General features: G+C 38.7%; 1 protein-coding gene across 16 annotated transcripts in view; it reads right to left on the reverse strand.

Annotated features, from left to right (window-relative positions):
* Positions 1-18,012, reverse strand: part of RALGPS1 (Ral GEF with PH domain and SH3 binding motif 1) — a 68,608-nt gene extending 50,596 nt beyond the window's left edge. For 10 of the 16 annotated variants that reach the window (XR_011730296.1, XR_011730295.1, XR_011730294.1 and 7 more), the window contains exons 1-10: positions 17,875-18,012; positions 15,135-15,241; positions 10,880-10,978; positions 8,803-8,930; positions 8,162-8,269; positions 6,829-6,879; positions 4,482-4,565; positions 3,961-4,050; positions 2,771-2,863; positions 1,391-1,517 (exon numbers count right to left, since the gene is read on the reverse strand). Coding sequence is in view for 12 of the 16 variants with exons in the window: in XM_071766436.1 (XP_071622537.1) it covers positions 1,391-1,517; positions 2,771-2,863; positions 3,961-4,050; positions 4,482-4,565; positions 6,829-6,879; positions 8,162-8,269; positions 8,803-8,859 (610 nt within the window). In the remaining 4 variants the exon portion in view is untranslated. Of the gene's footprint in view, positions 1-1,390; positions 1,518-2,770; positions 2,864-3,795; positions 3,869-3,960; positions 4,051-4,481; positions 4,566-6,828; positions 6,880-8,161; positions 8,270-8,802; positions 8,931-10,879; positions 10,979-15,134; positions 15,242-17,874 lie in introns of those variants that run through there. The other 6 variants (XM_071766437.1, XM_071766434.1, XM_071766443.1 and 3 more) reach the window with 4 other exon arrangements.
* Positions 18,013-18,517: the final 505 nt, after the last annotated feature.

The raw sequence follows: 18,517 nt of genomic DNA on the forward strand, positions 1-18,517 counted from the left end.
TTCAAGGAGTTTATAATTGCTTAAAGAGAGGGTGCACGAGTTCATGGAAGAGCAATCCATTGAGGGTCACTAATAATACAAAGACAGCAATTCTGGCCCAGGGAGCTTTTGCAGAATTCCTAAGCTCAAGTTATCCAGCTTCAGTAATTTAAAAACATTTAACCACGAGAAAGAAACAAAATTCTACTTTGAGTGATGATTAAAGCTACCAGATGTTCCATTTTTGAGCCTAAAAAGCCCAGACAAAAAAAGCAGCATTACTCAAAACCAACACAAAAACAATTATCAACTATAAGCACTAACAAAACTACTGTCACACAGAAAGATCTAAAGCAAAAAGGTTGCAAGGTATCAGAAGCCTGTACAGATGATAATTTTGAACACGCTTGAATTAAATGGAGGTGAGCTCTTATGTCATGCAGACATAATCCTTTTTAGATTTATGCAAACAACACTGAAGATCAGCAGGAAAGATACAGCATTATATGATTTTAATCTTGAACAGAACCAAACCAACCCTGAAATCAAAGTTCATTCCTTCAAAGGATGAAGAGTGGTTAACACTAACTGGCAGGACACCTGTATATAAGTAGCATACAAATGCATGAGAAGTTTACAGTCCTGAATTTATGCTAGTGTTCCATTTCATAAATGCAAATACAATAAGTAAAATATTCCCAGCAATTCTTCATATCCTCTATGTCCTAACAAAATAAACTGCCTTTTTAGCTTTTCAATCAGGCTATTAATGACAACGTATTCACCAACAAGGTTTGGTCTGTTTTCTTCTGTAACAGTCTCCTGGTAAATAATAGAAAACAGTTCTGCAAGGAAAAGGATCTTACCTCTACAGATACACCTTGCTTTGGGTGGGGGAACAGGTGAACAAAAGAAAACAACCCCAAAAAACCCTATCTCCAAACCATTTAAAAGAAATGCAATACCCTGTATCATGGATTTCTTCTGAAGTCTGTGCAGTAAATCAACAGAATAAAATGTGAAAAGGCAAATGAATGAAGATTCTAAAAAGCCTACTGCAAACTAGATGAAGCTACTGATAGGTTAGAGTGCTTACACATGCACATAAGGTGGTTTGGTTTTTTTTAGATCCTTGAATACTTCAAGACTACACACCTAATGCTCTTGTAGATTCTGAAGACATTGAAAGGACAATAAGCAAGCACATATTTGTAGTTTCAGATGTCAGTCATGCAAAAAACTTCTGTAAGTCAGAGACCCTAGACAGTGTATAACTTAAAATCTCCAGATCTCATTTTTCTCAATATGACATTAAATCTGCCTTGAGTGTTCCTGAGGTGCACAACATGCTACATTACTGCTTGTCAGTCAAAATGAGCTACAAATAAATAAGGTGATTGTTCATACTCACCTAAATATGGAATAGTAGGGACCATTTTTAAGCTCCTGATGTACTCTCGTGTCCTTTTATAGTTATCTTCCTTGGACAGTAAATAGTCTAATTTCTCAAAGGTGGACTTGTCTTTGCGATTCAAAAGCTACACAGAAAAAAATGAATGAGAGTATATGAGTTTAAGCTACAAATCCACACAGAAAACACCAAATAATAATTTGTTCAATCACCTGCAATAAAGGCAAGCAAGCATAGTCAAGTTAGGATTAAATTAATCATTACCCAAACCAGCCCAATGTTTGAAAATGTGCTATCTGTTAAGGAAAAAAAAACAACAAACCCAAGCAGTTCAGCATAAGCCTTAAGCCATGAACAAACACAATTATTATTTCTGAATAGTTTACCAAGGATCCACATACCACTACCTCAGAGTCTGGAAAAGCCTTAGCAATATTATTTTTTTTGAGGAAAACCATCTACTATTATACAGTCTCATGTTTTATCAGAATTTCTAAAATCATCTTGACTCCAAAAGCAGAAGTAGCAAGTGAGAATGTTCTAGCTAAAGCAAACTGTGCTATTTCAATAGTGCCTTATTAGAGGTATGACAAGACTTATTAAAAAAAAAAGTAAGAACAGTACATCATTGCAATACTTAGATCTTTTTTTCTAACTGGACTAGATACAGGAAATCAGAAAAATTATTTAGCCATGTGAAAGATCCTAATGTCACAAGAAGATTGTCACACAAAATCTGCAGCTGAAGCTATAAAAACACATTCCCTGCTTCAGCTGTGTTTTTAGAAACACCAGCAATATCTAAAAGATAATTTCAAAAGCCAATTGAATCAGAATGAGTGGAGAATTATGGCACTGTATGCTGGCTTCTGACAACAGACAGCTGTTCCATAGCACATTCCATGATGCATCTCTTCCCCTGTAACATTCCAATTCCTGCACTACAGAGCCTGTAAGCCTTATTTTTTTTCTAGAGAACTATGAGCCCTCCCACTGTCATAAAAAACCCTGCAGTGGATATGTGTGTTAACTGCTTTGTTTGGTCTTGCTCAGAACAGGACAAGCTTGACAGGAGTCATCAGTAAAACTGCACTGAATATGTCACCCTGAGGCACTCTGGAGCAGCACGTGGCACACCAGTTACAGTACAGCTGTTCAGAAAAAGTAGCATAAAAGGTACAAGAGTGAAAAAAATTCATATTAATTTTGCTGTTTTCTTTCTAAAAAGCACTAAGAATTCCTTGAGGCTCTAACTCTGTACTGGAGTGTATTTTTGAACTACTGTGCCTACAAAGAGCCTTACATCTCTTTAGATCTAAGTCCTGCAACACATTTATTATTCACACTCTTAGTTACAAGACAGAGAAGACAGTAACTTACAGCCCAGGTCTTGGTCAGTCTGAAGATAGGTGCACTTTGCAGTGCTGACACAACAGCCATAAGAGAGTGCAGGTTATTCAGCTCTAGAAGTTTCTAAAAAATGGAATAACTTTTAGCACATTGAAAAGAGAAGCAGGATAAATTACTCTCGGGGCTGCATTAATAAAATGCAATTTTTAAAAGAATGAAATACAAAGTCCTTATCAACAACTGCAAATAACATTATTCAGTGCTGTCAATGTTCAAAATTCTGAAAACACTTAAAATTTGCAAATTTTCCAATCATACTCCTCAAAACATCAGGCATTTCAGATGTAAGAATACAAACTGTATTTAATTTGAATTTCTTATTTTCTAAGACTGTTCTTTCAGGAACAAAAAAAGAGAAAAAACTATTTAATGCATTGTTTTTGAAAATCATGCATAATTCTTGAAATTAAGTATTTTATCAAGCCCAAAACATCAAAGATAGTGATGACCCTTTCAGTATTAATACAATTTTTTATTTTGTATTCCATTTTACAGGACTGCTTTTTCTCACTTCTATGTTCTTTAAAATTCACTCTGTATTGACAATTATTCAAAAAGAGATAATACTTTGGAAAAAAGCTGCTGTATCCTGCAACATAGTTCCAGGCAGACAGAAAAATGGGAACTGCTGTTATGTAGCTTTTTCACAGATCTTAACAGAGGCTGGGTTCATCCTTTATTGATTAATTTACTCATTGCCCAGAAACACTTGAGGGAAATCTGGATTTTCCTTAGGGAGAGAGGGGAAAAAAAAAAAAAAAAAAAAAAAAGAAAAAAAAAGAGGGCAATGTTTTAGTGTTTTTAGTGTTTTCCTTTTGGTTCTTATTTCTAAGAAAAATGTAGCACCTTCAAGCTGACCATTCTCCAAGTACTTGCACTATGCATTTGTGCCAGGAACTTATTCAGATATATTCTCTTCTGCATAAGCACAAAACTGCTAACTAAACTGACTGGCAATTTTTACAATACAGAAAAAATAACAACAGACATCATACCTTTGTCTTACTCATGTGGCACAACATAGCAGACATGCTAAAAGAGAATGTTACCCTCAGCAATCCAACAATGGCTCATAGGAGTATTGCAGAAACAAACAAAAGGCAAGTAAGATTTTGAATGATATAAGGAATATATATAAGGTATAAGGAATTTGTACTTACTTTAGCTATTTTCACAAAATGGCTCAATATTTCTGCCCTTATTTTTAAGGTCTGTGCTGTTAATATTTCTCGTACAACCCAAAAACTGACCTATAAAGTAAACATATACAACTGAATTGATTTGCAAAAAAAAGGACTTTATTAGATCAAATATTTGTAAACTTTCATGATGCTCCAGGAAGAAAATAGTGTTAGGAAAGAAAAAAGAGTTTGATCCACTGAATTCTCATCTGTACAGCTGCATTACCCAAAAGCATTACCACTGGATATAAGTAGTATAGGGACAACACTAAGATAACTGAGCAGGTGAAACACAGAGAAAGAGGGAGAAGAACTGCTAACACTGCACCATGACCTATCAGCAAAAATTATTAGGAACTAATAATTAGAAACCAATGGTCTAGAGGAACAACAGAAATATGTAGGCAAAGCAACTGAAAACAGGAACTACCATTTTAAAATCCTAATCTTCATTTATAAAAATCATAAATACCTCTTCATCACAGTAACAAGTCATTTACCTGGTTAAACCTGCTAGTAAAGGCAACAATATTTGGAGCGAGGATATGTTTTTCTTTCTTGTTCCATCCACAGCTTGACAGTTCCTAGGAAACACATTTAAAAATTGCCTTAAAAATCAGTAATTAAAAAAAAAAATTAAAGGTGTAAAAACTGATACATAACTGGTAAAAGCAAACCAAGGAACAAAGGCACTATAACCAAACACTTCTTTTTTTTTACTGATGTTTGTAGGTGATATAATTCATATACTCTCCTGATACTAGAAAAAATGAGCATCATTACTAATGTTCAGATACAGAGAGACTAAGCATTCAGTCACAAGTTTCATTCTCTATTGATTACTTCAGTTCAGGGTTCCCTTGTATTAACAAACCAGGAGCCACAGATGAAAAGACTTTGCTAGTGCATTGTCTTACCTTTCAAAATTGAAGCTAAAGCTAAACATATCTATAAGCAATATCACAACAAGTTAAACAGTACAAAATCAGCCATGCAACTCCAGGTGGTAACCTAGCTATTACTCCTGAATGTCATCCTCATTATTACAGTTAGTAAACCTTCCATGAATAAAGCACAGTTTGCCATATTCAACCTCTAATTGTTTTTAATAAAATGTGAGATCTAAAACATTTGAACAACACAGTTTTGGAACTGTAATATTATTGCATACTCTAGTTGCAAACCAAATTAAGAAAACCTAAATATCTGTATGTGATATTCCAATCAAGAGAATCTGTTGTTTGAAAAAGGCTAGACAGCAACAACATTAAGTCTCAAGGTTACCTGGTCAGCTGGGGTTTGATTTTATTTTTTTGGCTGTTTTTTAAACCAGGAGAGTTAGCCAGACCTGACTGAGGTACGGCAGGTACTTTAAAATATAGATTAGTACTTTGGTTCTAATAAAGCAAAAAGTTGCAAATAGGCTGGATAGTTGGCAGTATCTAAAGTTTTTTTGGATGCTCTCCTATTATAATGACTACTTCAAAGTTAACCCAGTTTGAAATAATAAAAACTGTTAAAAATTCTGTAGTATATCCATAAACACAACTAGTCAATTTCAATGAATAATAAAAACCCAGTTTCTGTGGCAAAAAAGTTCACCTAAACTGCAAAATAGATAGTAGAAATTCCTGTGGGATCTATAAGATAAACAGAAGAGTTACAAAGCAGGTTTTCTCTTAAAATAAACTCTATTAAATTCTGCATCAATGTAAATTTGAAAGCATAGCTACAAATTTTATTTAGCCAGAAACAAAGTGTCCACTTTCCAATAGTTTTTTGAGGCAGTTCCAAATAGACAGCCAGGCTCTTTTTAACTACAGATTCAAGTTACCACACATCTGTTCTATCTTCATATTCCAATCTGACAAATGGTAGACACATACATACTGAAAATGAGTTCTCCATAACACCAGATCTAAACCACTCTTCCGTTTTTAAAACCCAAAAGTGCAGTTTCAATAAAATTGTTGTTCAAGTTTTTAAATGCAGGCTGTTAACTTTAAACGCCTTCACAGAAGTCAGAGTGAGCCAAAGAGAATTTTGCCTCTGAAAAGCACTTGTACAATCTGATAAACAGAACACACTCTTAAGATGTTCTGCATGTTCCTGTGTGAACACCAGGAAAAGTGCTTCCAGTTCCAAACACTGTGTGTCCTAATCTTTCAGAATTTAAGCCTTCTGCAAGCAAAAACACCAATTCTCATCTGTCAAGATAGACTCTCCACATGATTGGTGCACATCTGGTCTTAAGAGACTGGAAGTTTTATGTTTATATGGAAAAATTTCAGTCACCCTACTAGAGACAGCAAAATTTACACTTGTCTGAAAAATGGAAGAGGTCAGTAACCTACAGATATGAAGCAATAGCCACAGGGCTGGTGAGTAACAGTGGAAAATCCTCTGAATGGTAAAATCATTTGACTAGGTTCAAAATTTGGACTGAATAGGAAGGTTGATAAGAGTAAATGATCCAAGTTCCCCTGTTGATTTTTTTTTTTAACTGCTAAAACATACTGTGTTTTGAATCACACTTCATCTTTTCACATGGCAGGGTGCAGGCAATTTCCTCAATGCATCAGCAACTTTCCAACCAAATATGCAAGAAAGGACTGAAATTTGTGGAGACTGCAACTTCCAGGACTTAGAAAAACACAGCCACTAAATAAACATAGACAGAAATCTAGAATGTAAGTATAGTTACTCCTGCTGGAGAGCAAAGAATTATTAATAAAACATCCTCTTACTGAGCTCTTGCAAAGTAACATGTAGAAATGTTAAAACCTGGAGAAAAAAACTATATAACACTCTTCTGAGGATGTAAACTGATAGTTGAAGAAAACCTACCTCAGGCTGTATAGCTTTAAATACTGGCATATCCATCAATGTAATCTGGCTCTGCAATAAAGACATAATTTGAAATAATTTATTATGAAAAGCTAACAACCATGTATTTACAACTGCCCCTTCCCAACTACAAACTGCACAGTCATGTTTTCACTGCAGACCAGCCCTGAGCTCAGCCTCCCCCCTCCATGCCAATTGCCCACGAGTACAAACTCCACCACGCCGAGTGGCAACACGTCCCTACATTCTCTTACATTTCCTGAGGAAGGTTCTCAGTACTTGCAGCACTCAAAGTTCTGAGATCAACACAAATTTTGTTGTGAAGACTACACACCATGTTCTCAGCTGTCTGTGGACTTAACATTCACTCTCTTCTGATGAAATCAGACAGCTCTATCTTTGTGTGATTTTACAGGCCTGTCTAAATTGTGGCTCTTCATTTCTGAAAGCAGTTCTTGGCTGTGGATCAACTGAGCTTGGATGAATAGCAGTGAAAGCACCAGAACGTTCTTTAAATTAGTTGATACAGATTTTTATATTTTTACCTTGTAACAGCTCTCATGTGTGTACCCTGTATTAGCGTTAAAAAAGATTCATCAGACTTTGTTCCAAAATGACAAACTTATAGGAAGAATGTAGGCATATCTCCAGGATTTCTTTTTTGTGAATGGAGATTAAACACCCTTATGCCAAATGAGGAAAGCATCATTTTGATGCCCAGAATATTAATGAAAATATTTAACTAGGTTCAATAGCTTTCATCCTCACTCCTTCCTGCTTCCCAGAGCAAGCTAACATATAAATTAAAAGCAAGGGATGAAGCACAAGAATTGCACTGGACTTTTGCAAAGACTGCAGTTCTGCTTACAGTTGAGTACTGAAAACTTGTAATTAAGCAATGTAAACTGTTTCCTCCCAACATTCTTCTTTTCTGCTTTTAAGAAACTGATTTTCCTCAGGAACTAGTGTTTCAGCAGAAAACATGAGTGTTTATGGTTTCAGTTTAAAAAAAAAAACAACAAAAACTGTGGTTAACTAACATCTTAAAACCTATGCTAGGGTTTCCTAAAACACTAAAAAAAAAAAACCAATGGCTTTACAAAAAAAATGCTGTGTCAGGTCACTACCAAACTTTTAGAACCCAAGACATGTTTATTTGTTGAGATTTATATAATCAGAAATTTGTTTTAAAAAACACTGGAAGTTCACTTAAACAGATTTCTTTTTAAAGAAAGAAATTTTATATATTTCCTAATATTCTGCAAGTCCTGAATATTATACAAGCTTAAATGCAAAAAAATCCAATAGAAATCAACCCCACGTTTCTACTTACAGCAAACTCCTCAGGAGTTACTTTCAACACATCAAATACAACTGCATCGTAGCTTTTATTGGCAAAATCTGAACTTCGCCCTTCCAGAGAATCTGAGCTGCTACTACCCTACAAAGAAAAAATAATAGGCTGATCTGCAGAAGAACAAATTTTATGTCAAATGAATAAATTGAATACATGTAAAAATATTAAGAAACAGTAGTTTTCTAAAACAGCCCAACACAGCTGCCTTGTCTCCAAAGGGACAAAACAAAAAATGTTACAGAGCATTTTTACTAGTGGATGAGAAAATCCTCCCCCAAAATCTACTGAAGTCTTTCTGACTGGCTCCATTTAGACCATACATTATATTGTTCTTAACTCATTAAGAATAAACAACTACTGCAAGTTATGGAGGGTTACATGTCAAGAATGGTATCTAAAATTAATCTAAATGAGTAATCATCATCACCAGCAATAAATTATAGGTTGTGAACACTCAGAATCACAAAGTGTTCTAAAATTACTCTGTTGTCAAATACTACATCATTCCCAAGAAAAAGGACTGATGTGACTGGAAGTGAAAAGAGCTTCTGTGAAAGCTGAAACAAGCCAAAATTTCCATTTTGATACAGGAGCTAGCAAAAAACATGGAACTCTACCTCTGGAGTGGCGGAGGTGACCATCACATTGGCCATGAGGTCATTCCTTTTATACATGCTCTCCCCCAAGATGCAGGAAGTTTCAGCTCACCCAGTACTGCTGAGACAACATGATGAAAACAGAATTCCTGCAAACCAAATGTATTAACGCAAATAAATAAATAAAATTTATGACCCTGACTATAGAAGAAACTTCACTGAGAAAAAAAACTTCAGAAGCAAGATGATCTTAGGAGCTAGAATTCCTCTCTTTCAGGTATCACTGTGAAGCAGTAAAACTATTGCTAAAGCCATGCCAAGTCCTCATCTCCACTACTAATGAACTCAAGAAATGCTGGGGGGAAAAGAAGTGTATTATTTTTCATTTATATTCAATTAATCCAGGAGATTAACTGACTGAAGAAATGTTGCTTCTTCACTTTCCCCAGCTCATCACTTGAATTAGTCTCTTAACTGGTGATTTAAGTCCCCCTTTATTGTTCTTATGTGCAAATCCTACTTGCAGCTGCTTGTGTACATCCAAAAACCAAGAACTGTTTACATAATTACCAAGTTCGCTACAGGTCTCATTCACTTTAAATCAAGAAAACAAACAGAATGGTTGTTTCCTCATTCCCCACAACAAACACAGAGGAAGACCATGGCAACCACTCCCACTTACTCCTCCTGCACATGAGCTCTTCTACTGAAATCTGCAGTTGCTCAAATGTGCAAGTAGTAAGTACTGACATTTCCCTTTCCCTCACCCTTTCCCACAGCACTGGTCACACAAACAAAGTGGTGGGAAAGCCAGCAGCTGAGAACAAAAAACCCAAAATAACCTCTTATTTTACTTCCTTGAGAAAGAGGAGATCTACAGCTTTCTGGTCATCCCGACAAGGTCTTACATGACAAAAAACAACTGTCCCTACCATCTCATGGGCATGTATGACACAAACCAGTAACTGTGCCTCAAATAACGCCAAAATCTCCACAGTAAAACAAGAAGCTATTTCCTTTATCTTGTGTCTTTATAAAATTAACTCATATTTTAAGCACTGACAGACTGCAAAGTCTGGAGCTGCTCCTGTTAATAATCCTCAGAGATACTGAAGTGGAAAGCAGTTTTCATGATGTAATTCCTTTAAAACGTGGCATTTATATCAAGGCCGCAAAAAGATTCTTGTCTCCTCTTTCTCTGCCTTTCTGACTAGGCTTTCCAGTGTGAGTGGGCTCAAAAATGCTCTGAAAGGGGAAAGAAAAATCCCATGTGATCTTGTATCCTGTCCAAAAGCAGTTTTACTCCAAGTTTTAATGTTCTCTAAACCAAAGAGACACAAAAGTACTTTAGTATTTGAAACCAGAAGAACTAATATACTTTTGCCTTTCGACATTCAGTACTTAGAAAAAGCTTGCAAGATTAGAAACTTTCATAATAAAAAGGACCAAAATAGCTTTTTCTTCCCCTAAATGTTTCAAATATAACACAAGAATTAAATATACATTGTCTTTTCCTATGTTCATAGGTTTCTCAAAAATTCACATTTCCCATGAAAAGCTGCTTTTCTACATACCCATTTGCTTTGCTGCCTTGAAGAAAGTCATAAGAAGCAATTATTCTTTTAAGAATAATTAAATAAAGTTTTTATCATTACAAAATCTTTTGAGGATCTGAAGTATTTCCAAGCCTGCTATTACAAAAGTACTACTCTGCAAATTAAGTAACACTGGAGCTACTACTGAGTCTACTGTAAAAAAGGCTGTCAAGATTACACACAGAAAGATATTAAAACAATTAATACAAAAGCTGCTCCACCATGCTTGCAATTTTTCACTCCAACAAGATTAAAAAGAAATTTCTGATAATTATCAAGGGTCCAGTTTGTTGGCAACAAAAGGTAAAAAGCCACAAAAATGACTTCTGCTTCTTAAAAATACCTTCAACTTGTTCTGGTTAATTATTAAAATTATACAAACAGTGCTAAGAAAACAAAACACCTTATCTGATTGTATGGAAGGTTCACATGCACATTGCAGTAGATCTTATGTATAGATTGCCAGAAGCAGAGAGGGTAAATCATGATGCAAACATACGTACCACCAGAGGTTGTCTGTTCTTCTCTGCCAACTTAACAAACCCATTTAGATACATAGTTCCCTCTGAAGCAAAATTGAAGACAGTGCCAGAACAACTACACTGGAAAACAAAAACAAAAAAAACCAAAGCACCACCATCAAAACTGAGAACAAAAGTAATCCCTATTTCAGCATTTGTCATCTATGGCACAGAAGTGACACTCTCTGAGAGCAGAAATGCAAATTAGACATTTCTGTTAACAATATTCATGTAATGAAGTGACAATGACCTTAAGTTCATCCTCATTACTAGTTATTCAACTCACAAGAAAATCACTGACTCTTGAGCACAAGATACCACCTCTGACAAATGTTCTTTCTTCAGCTTAAATTAGCTGCACAACTCGTTTAGTGAAGACAAAGAGCATTAGGGCCCTGTTTGTCTGCTGATAAACTTGATTGGAACCAACAGAGGTCACCCTTTTGTCTCCTTTTTTACCAACTAGACAAAGCTAGAGTCTCAGCTGCTCCTCAGAAACCATGCCTTCCAGAATTTGGTATCAAACATCAGAATGGATAGCTGCAAACAAACAAGTTAAGGGAATGAAGGATACTGAAATAATCTTGCTCCCTACTTTCAGCAAGATCAATGGGATACTACTCCACTCCACTGGCAACTGCCAATGGACACATTAACAATAGAGCATATAGAGCTTCATATTAAATCCTGAGTTGTTTTTCATCATTGCACTACTTTTCCTCTTTCTTCATTCCAAAACTATGAGTCCAGATGTTCACAATTAGAATGCTTCTTTCCTTGATGAACCATGAAAAAAATCATACTGTGATGCTGTGTGTGTGGAGTACAAATAATAGGAAGAGGCAAATGGTACTGTATTATAAAACAATAATGTGGTTATAGTTGTGCCCCTGTGTTTGCACTCAAGACACTAATGTGAAACTTAGATTATCATTTACACCAAATCAGCCCAGAGGTTTGTAAGAGGAAAGAAAAAAAAGTCCCATATTTTTTGCTACAGCTAAATAAAAAGAGAAAAAAGTAATTAGCACCAAGGTATCTGTCCAAACCAGGAGAGTATCTAAAGCCACGTGTTACTTGATCTCCCTATACCTTAAAAAAGCAAATTTTCAAAATCCTTCTAAGTCTGAGGATTTTAGAGCTCCTTTGTCATTGCAATGACACTACAAGCCACTCTGGAAGTATTTCTAAAGAATTTCTTTAAATCTTTCAAACAAGCAGCTGCTGAGTGCTATGTGGATATTTAGCAGAGCAACACTGCTTTAAAACCATTTCATTCCTGACCAACAGCATCTCCTCCTCCAAGTTTAGACCACTGAAACACTACATCATATCTTCACTTTCCTGAGTGCTCCTTTTCAGTCAAGCATAACCTCTCAAACTCCATTTCTCATTCCTTTACATACAAGTTCTGCAAAGTGGAGACGAAAAGGATCACATCTCCTATAGCAAAGGCAGAAATGATCCATGAACCACACTTCTTCAAAAAATAGCAATCTTTTGTATGCCATCCTGAGCCTTTTCATGACATACAAGGCATACACAAATGCACAGATGAGACAGGGCCGTCGAGCTGCCTCAGTAGTCACTATGCTTTCTATGAAATAAATTTTCATTTCAAAAGTCCTTTTGAAATAATTCAACATTAGACATAGGTGGCCATCCTGTACAACCATGAAGAATTCTAAAGTATTCAAAAGCATAGATTTAAACAATAATTGTCTACTAACAGTTTAGTAAGAAAAAAAGCAATTAGGCTATAGAAGATTAAAAAGCCATTACATTTATATGACTAGAGAGCCTGCCATGAGAAAACTCTCTTGTGTTTTCATTATCTGTTTCACTGGAATGTCCCTAATATGCTTCATTATGCTTTAGGGAACACTACCACCTATAGATAAAACATGCCATGGACAATTTAGTAATTTCATGTATATTCTTGTCTGAGAAACTTCTTGCTACAGTCAGTTAATAATAATGAAAATATTATTACAACTCGGCACATAAATCCCTATATAGGGCTGTGACAAAACCCCATGAAAATACACCTTCTGAAGGAAAACAGCACTCCAGTGTTTAATGCAGCAACTTGTAACTGTAACTGCTGAACCACCAGCACAAACACAGAAGTTGAGCAGAACTAGCAAACTGCATCCCAGATTTAGGATCACTAGACCTGTCAATCTTCAACAGATTAAACAGGATTTTAACCAAAACCACTATAAACATTACTAAGGGTCTGTGGATTAACTACACGCTACCCTATCTGACCACAAACTGCAATTACCAAAATAAATAAATATTCCTGAACATTCCTGAGCAAACAGGCTGAAAAATTGACTGTTGCAGCACCTCTCAAAGAATCAAGTCTAACTCATGAAAATGCAGATGCTAAGTTGATTTCTTTTACTAAAACTGTCTCACTCTTCTATTCTAGTGCATGTGCACTCAAGTAAGTTCCATCATAAGGAGATAAGAAGCTGCTGTAAGAAACAGCTTCAGAATCCAGGTCCCAGAATCCAGGTCTTTGGGTTTTATAAATACACAAATAATGTGAATCATACCTAAAAGTAGGTTAGACACAACATCTGAAGCTCTGGTCATGACTTTATGATATGCTCTATTTAAATGAATAATAATGACTTTAAGCTACTCCAAAAAGAGAAATCTAGTATCTTTTCCTGCCACTTGGAATCCTTCATTCTATGTCAACCTTAAAAACCTATGGACTCTCCTCTCCAGATAACTGGTTTTTGAACACTTCGGTTTTCAATGTTCCACTAGGTGGCAGTGACTCTTAACTTATAACAGGCCTGTTTTCAAAATGTCTTAAATCTTTTGGTTTAATATGTAATAACTCAGAAAAGAAAATGTACTCATCTTTGATACATTAAGAAATTTAAATGGAAGAAAGTGCTTTCTAGGTTTTCAGATTTTTATGGAATTACTCTGTGAACACATTTTACAGCATCTCATGTAAAAAAAATGGAAATACAGAGAAAGTGTCACAACTTTGTTGAGGTGAAGTCACTCAGAAGACAATGCCAGATTGCACTGTACTGTCCTATGTCCTGATGAACAGAATCTACTCAGGGTTGTACAGTAATTTATCCCGTAGAGTTTCCATCATCCCAAACTACTTTCATACTTGTATTAATTTTGCTGAAACATTTTGATTGAATATGCAAATATTTTGGAAGAGATTTGCAAAGTGTAGGAGGCAGTGATTACCATTACTACCTTGCCCATGATTAACCTACACTCCAATTATCAAAATGTTCATGTAGGGACATGAACATGTTCCTTTAGCATGAAGAGTTGTTCACTACAATTACAGACATGTTCCTTCACTGCTTCACCTGCACAGTTAGTTCAGAAAGCCTGCTGTCAACTCTCAGGCTGTGCAATACTCCCTGTCTTAATAACTGCCTTTTTACAGAACCACTGAGGGCCAACAAATATCCAGTAAGGAGGGGAGAAAAAAAAAAAAGCAAGACAAGAAGTGGAGAGTACTTTAATTTCATGCAAAGGCACGAAAAAAATTCCCTTTTCCTCTCCATTTTTCATTGAACTAATGCTGAGCACTGTTGCAGCAAAGCTCAATTTACAGTAGTCCTAGGACCCTTAATCACTGATGTCTTTGTGTGAGACACAACTGGGAAGGTGAACCAAAGCAAAAGCTTTGATGACTATTTATTTAAGCAAATAAAATAATGGTTGCTATCCAGGAACCAACCAGTTCTTCAGGTCTGATTCCTTCAGGCTGGTAACTAGGAAATTGTTTGGTACTAGTGAAAGTATTTCTAGGTTAGCAATGGTAACAACAGAAGCAAAAGCTGTCCCTAACAAAGTACAAATAATTAAAAAAAACACAAGTTAAGAATACAATATTAGTTTGATCCATATCAAGACAGAGCAGCAGCTCTCTCTCTAGAGGAAGTCCTCCCTCAAAAGCCCTTCAAACAAGTCTGAAAACTTGAGGTTAGGACAACATACATGTTTATGAGAGTTATATCCCATATATTCAGTGGAATCTCAATAAAATATTTACAGGAAAAGAAATATGTATGTGCTGAATTACAGCATGATACTGCCTTGACTATAAATTGACCCCAGGTTCTCTAGACTGAAGAGAACTGGCAGACACTTCTGTAGTCTCTAGTATCAAACATAAGTGAAAACAGGAAAATAACCTACTACTTTAATTACATTACTTTAATTACAGATGCAAACTTACAGTGGAATAAGGTAGTTCTGCACTCACTCAACCCATTTTGATGCACACTGCCATCAATCTGTTGTTGAATTCAGCAGGCTTATCTCTTGTTTAACAGCATGGCATTCCTGTAAATTAACAGTAAGCAGCATTATGGTCACATTTATTACATAAACCAGTTCTTCTCAAACTGTGCATTCCTTACCCAAAACGTGCACTCTGGTATTTTTGTTCTTTGCTCTCCCCCCCAGCTTTGGTGGCTAGCTCCCCATTCTAGTTTAATTGGTATATGAAAAATTCCAAAACTCAAAGGAATTAGTGAATACATCAGAGAGAGAAGGGCGACAAATTAGGAATTTCATAATCAAGAAATGTCCAAATATGTAATCTTGGTAATCTTTCTTGCTCTGTAAAATCAACACAAGGTCCAAGCCAATAAGGGTTTGCCTACTGATTTTAATCACTTTTTTCAAGGTGCTTTATGACTGCTAATCTTTCTCACTTCATTTTCCTCAAGATTTCAAGAAACAAAGCACAATGGACACAAAACCAATCATTTTCCTCTCTATGTATCAGCAAATGAGGCCACAGCTCTTCCACCAAGTATGATCAGCAACAAACCACAGATTACTCTCATGTAAGTGCTTTGGTGATATTTAAGACATAGCCCTTCCCCTTTTCTTCTCTTTTGCCTTAAATCAACTTTTATAACAGCTAATATCTATGAAAATGATGCATCAAGTGAGAAAAACACTTTCACGTGGAAAATGACATGAAAATCCAATATAGTCCTTGCTGCTTTGATAAAGTTAAAAATCAGGGCAGATCACATGCTGCTACTACTACGCCTCTACCAGAGTCTGTTCTTCTGTCATTAAGGAACCTCCCCTGGAAAGAAGTGTATCTTCTCCTCTTTAAAAACATGTGATTGCTACTGGCATCAAAGGAAGCGCCCATTTGCTGGGAAATTAGTATTCTCTTCATATACTCTGAACTCACCCAAACTCAGAGTGGGCATATAGCAGGTATTGCCCACAGGAGCAAATGCTGCTTGTTCATAAAATAATCAAAATGGTAAGTTATAAATGTGTTAGTATCCACCTAAGTATTCCAACCAAAATCACAGACATAATGTATGTTCATATCCCATCTCAGCTTTGTCAGTAAGATTTGTTCCCTGGCAATTGTTTTTTCTCCAGTTTTTGTGTGTGTGTCTGTGAAGCCCATGCTATTCTGTCCACTTCTTTCACTCTCGGTGCCTTTGAAAACTATTTTTCCGAGGAAAATTTTGATCCATCTAAAAAACAATTGCCTTTGCAAACTCTGTGCTGGCAGTCTCCAGTGTACCTTAATTTTCCAATTAAGCAGCATTAATTCTTCCTATTTCTCCAGCCCCCCCATGCTGTTAATGGTCAAAAGTCATCAAAGATTACAAGTAAAAAAGCAATCTTCACTGTTCACCTTTGCAATTCACGGTTAGAAAGACACCATAACCTCTCTCAGACATCTTCTGGAGGCTGAGGGTTCCTAGTCAAGTGATAGGTTACTCCAAGTCAACCACATCCTTTACTTCAGCCCCACTGCCCCTCTCTGTAGCTCCTTCAGTTTTGTCACTCGCTTTTGATGATGGGGGCAGAACACTGTTAAATGCCACACCCTCTGTGTACTTGTCCTTTGGTCGCTCATGCAAATCCCTACCACTCCCACTTTTTTGATGTTCCATAGACTTCTCTTGCCTATGTTGAAAAAGGCTGACTGTAACAAACATTTATCTTTTGTGCTTAAGACCCTACTTGATCCTGCATTTAATCAATCAGGCCTATCTTGCTCTTTGAGCCTCTCATCAAAAATTCTGAGAGCATTTTTACTGCCAATTTTGAGGCACTCAGAACTCTTACCTTTTTTAAAACAAGGACATCAAAATTGTGCATTTTAATCTAGTAAAATTTATTCCAGAAGTTCAGTGGAGGATGTGGCCAAACCCTGAGGGTTTTCCTCTGGTCCCCCCATTACCCTGCCCTTAGACCAGTCGCGTTGTCTACCGAGTCTGGACAAGCACAGCACCGCTGGCATTCAGATGGCCCAGAACTGCCCCATCCCCAGCAGTGTTCCAGGAGAGCCTGGATGGGGCTTGGAGCTACCTGGTCTAGAAGGAGTTGGAACTAGATTACAAGGTTCCTTCGTACCCAACCCCTTCTTTGCCTGTCGTTTCATTACACCTTCTAGCCTTGAAAATACCACCAGTTGGGCACACACCACCTCGGAGGCGCCCAGCGAGCAGCGGCTGCGCCAGCGCGGGGAACGGGCCTAGAGCGCGGGCGGGCACGGCAGCGGCGATGGCACCAGCGCCTGCGGGCTGTTCCGGAGGGGCCAGTTCCCAAGGGCCGCCCCGGGCCGCCTGCCTCAGCCGGAGACCGCGGTGGCGCCCACGGGGAGGGGCTTCTCGGCGGAGACCGCGTCCCCTCCGTCCGCGCACCTGTCGAGGCCCCGCCACTGCTGCCAACGGAGAGGAGCTGCGGCCCACGCCGCGTTCCCTGTCCCTGCGGGGGGCCGCAAGCCGCTGGCTTCTCACAAGCAGCGTGCACCTGTAGGGAGGGCTACCGGCCTGGCCCGGCGCCGCAGAGCTCCGTCCCTGGCACACTCCCGGTGCACGAACGGCGGCAGCCGGGCCCGCAGCCCGGTGGGGCGGGGCCAACCGGGGCGGGGGGAAAAGAGGGCGGCCGGGTCCCACCCGGTCCCGGCGGGAGAGACCACGTCTCACCTGTCCTGGGATAGCCGCCCACAGCTTCGCTCAGGAGCCCTCTCGGCGCGAGAACCCCGCGGTACCGGGGTAGAGGCTCCCCCGCAGCACCTCAGGCCGCTGCCGCACCGAACCGCCGCCGCTGAGGCCGGGGCCCAGACTGACAGGTTCCCGGGCCAATCCCTGCTCCCCATGGCTGGGCCCACCAATCAGGTGCGGGGCGGGGCGGGACGTACGAGCGCGCAGACACTGCGCAGGGGCCGCCGCAGGTGCGTCGCGTCCTTGGCCGCCCCCCTCGGGTCCGAAGGGCCGGCCCGGCCCGGCCCGGCCGGCGAGGGTGTTGCCACGGCCCGGTCAGCGGCTCCTGGGCCGAGGCGGACCGCAGCGTTAGGGCGCCAGGGAAAGGGCAGTCTGGGCCCCTGTGGGGGCCGGTGTCCTCTCCGCCGAACGGCCGGTCCCAGCGCGCACGGCTGGACGAGGCCGAGTCTGCGCAGAGGGGGGAAACGAGTTGTTTATCCGCCCGTCACCTGCTGCGACAGGGACTGCAACCCGCCTTCCCCGGTACCTCAGAGAACATCTCAACCCCCCCAAAGCAGGCCCTGGTGCTGGCGGTGGAGGTTAAGCGGGGCTCTCTGGCTTTCCTGAGGAGACATTGTCCCCCAGC

Source organism: Heliangelus exortis, chromosome 22 (genome assembly GCF_036169615.1).
Source record: "Heliangelus exortis chromosome 22, bHelExo1.hap1, whole genome shotgun sequence".
Lineage (NCBI taxonomy): Eukaryota > Metazoa > Chordata > Aves > Apodiformes > Trochilidae > Heliangelus > Heliangelus exortis.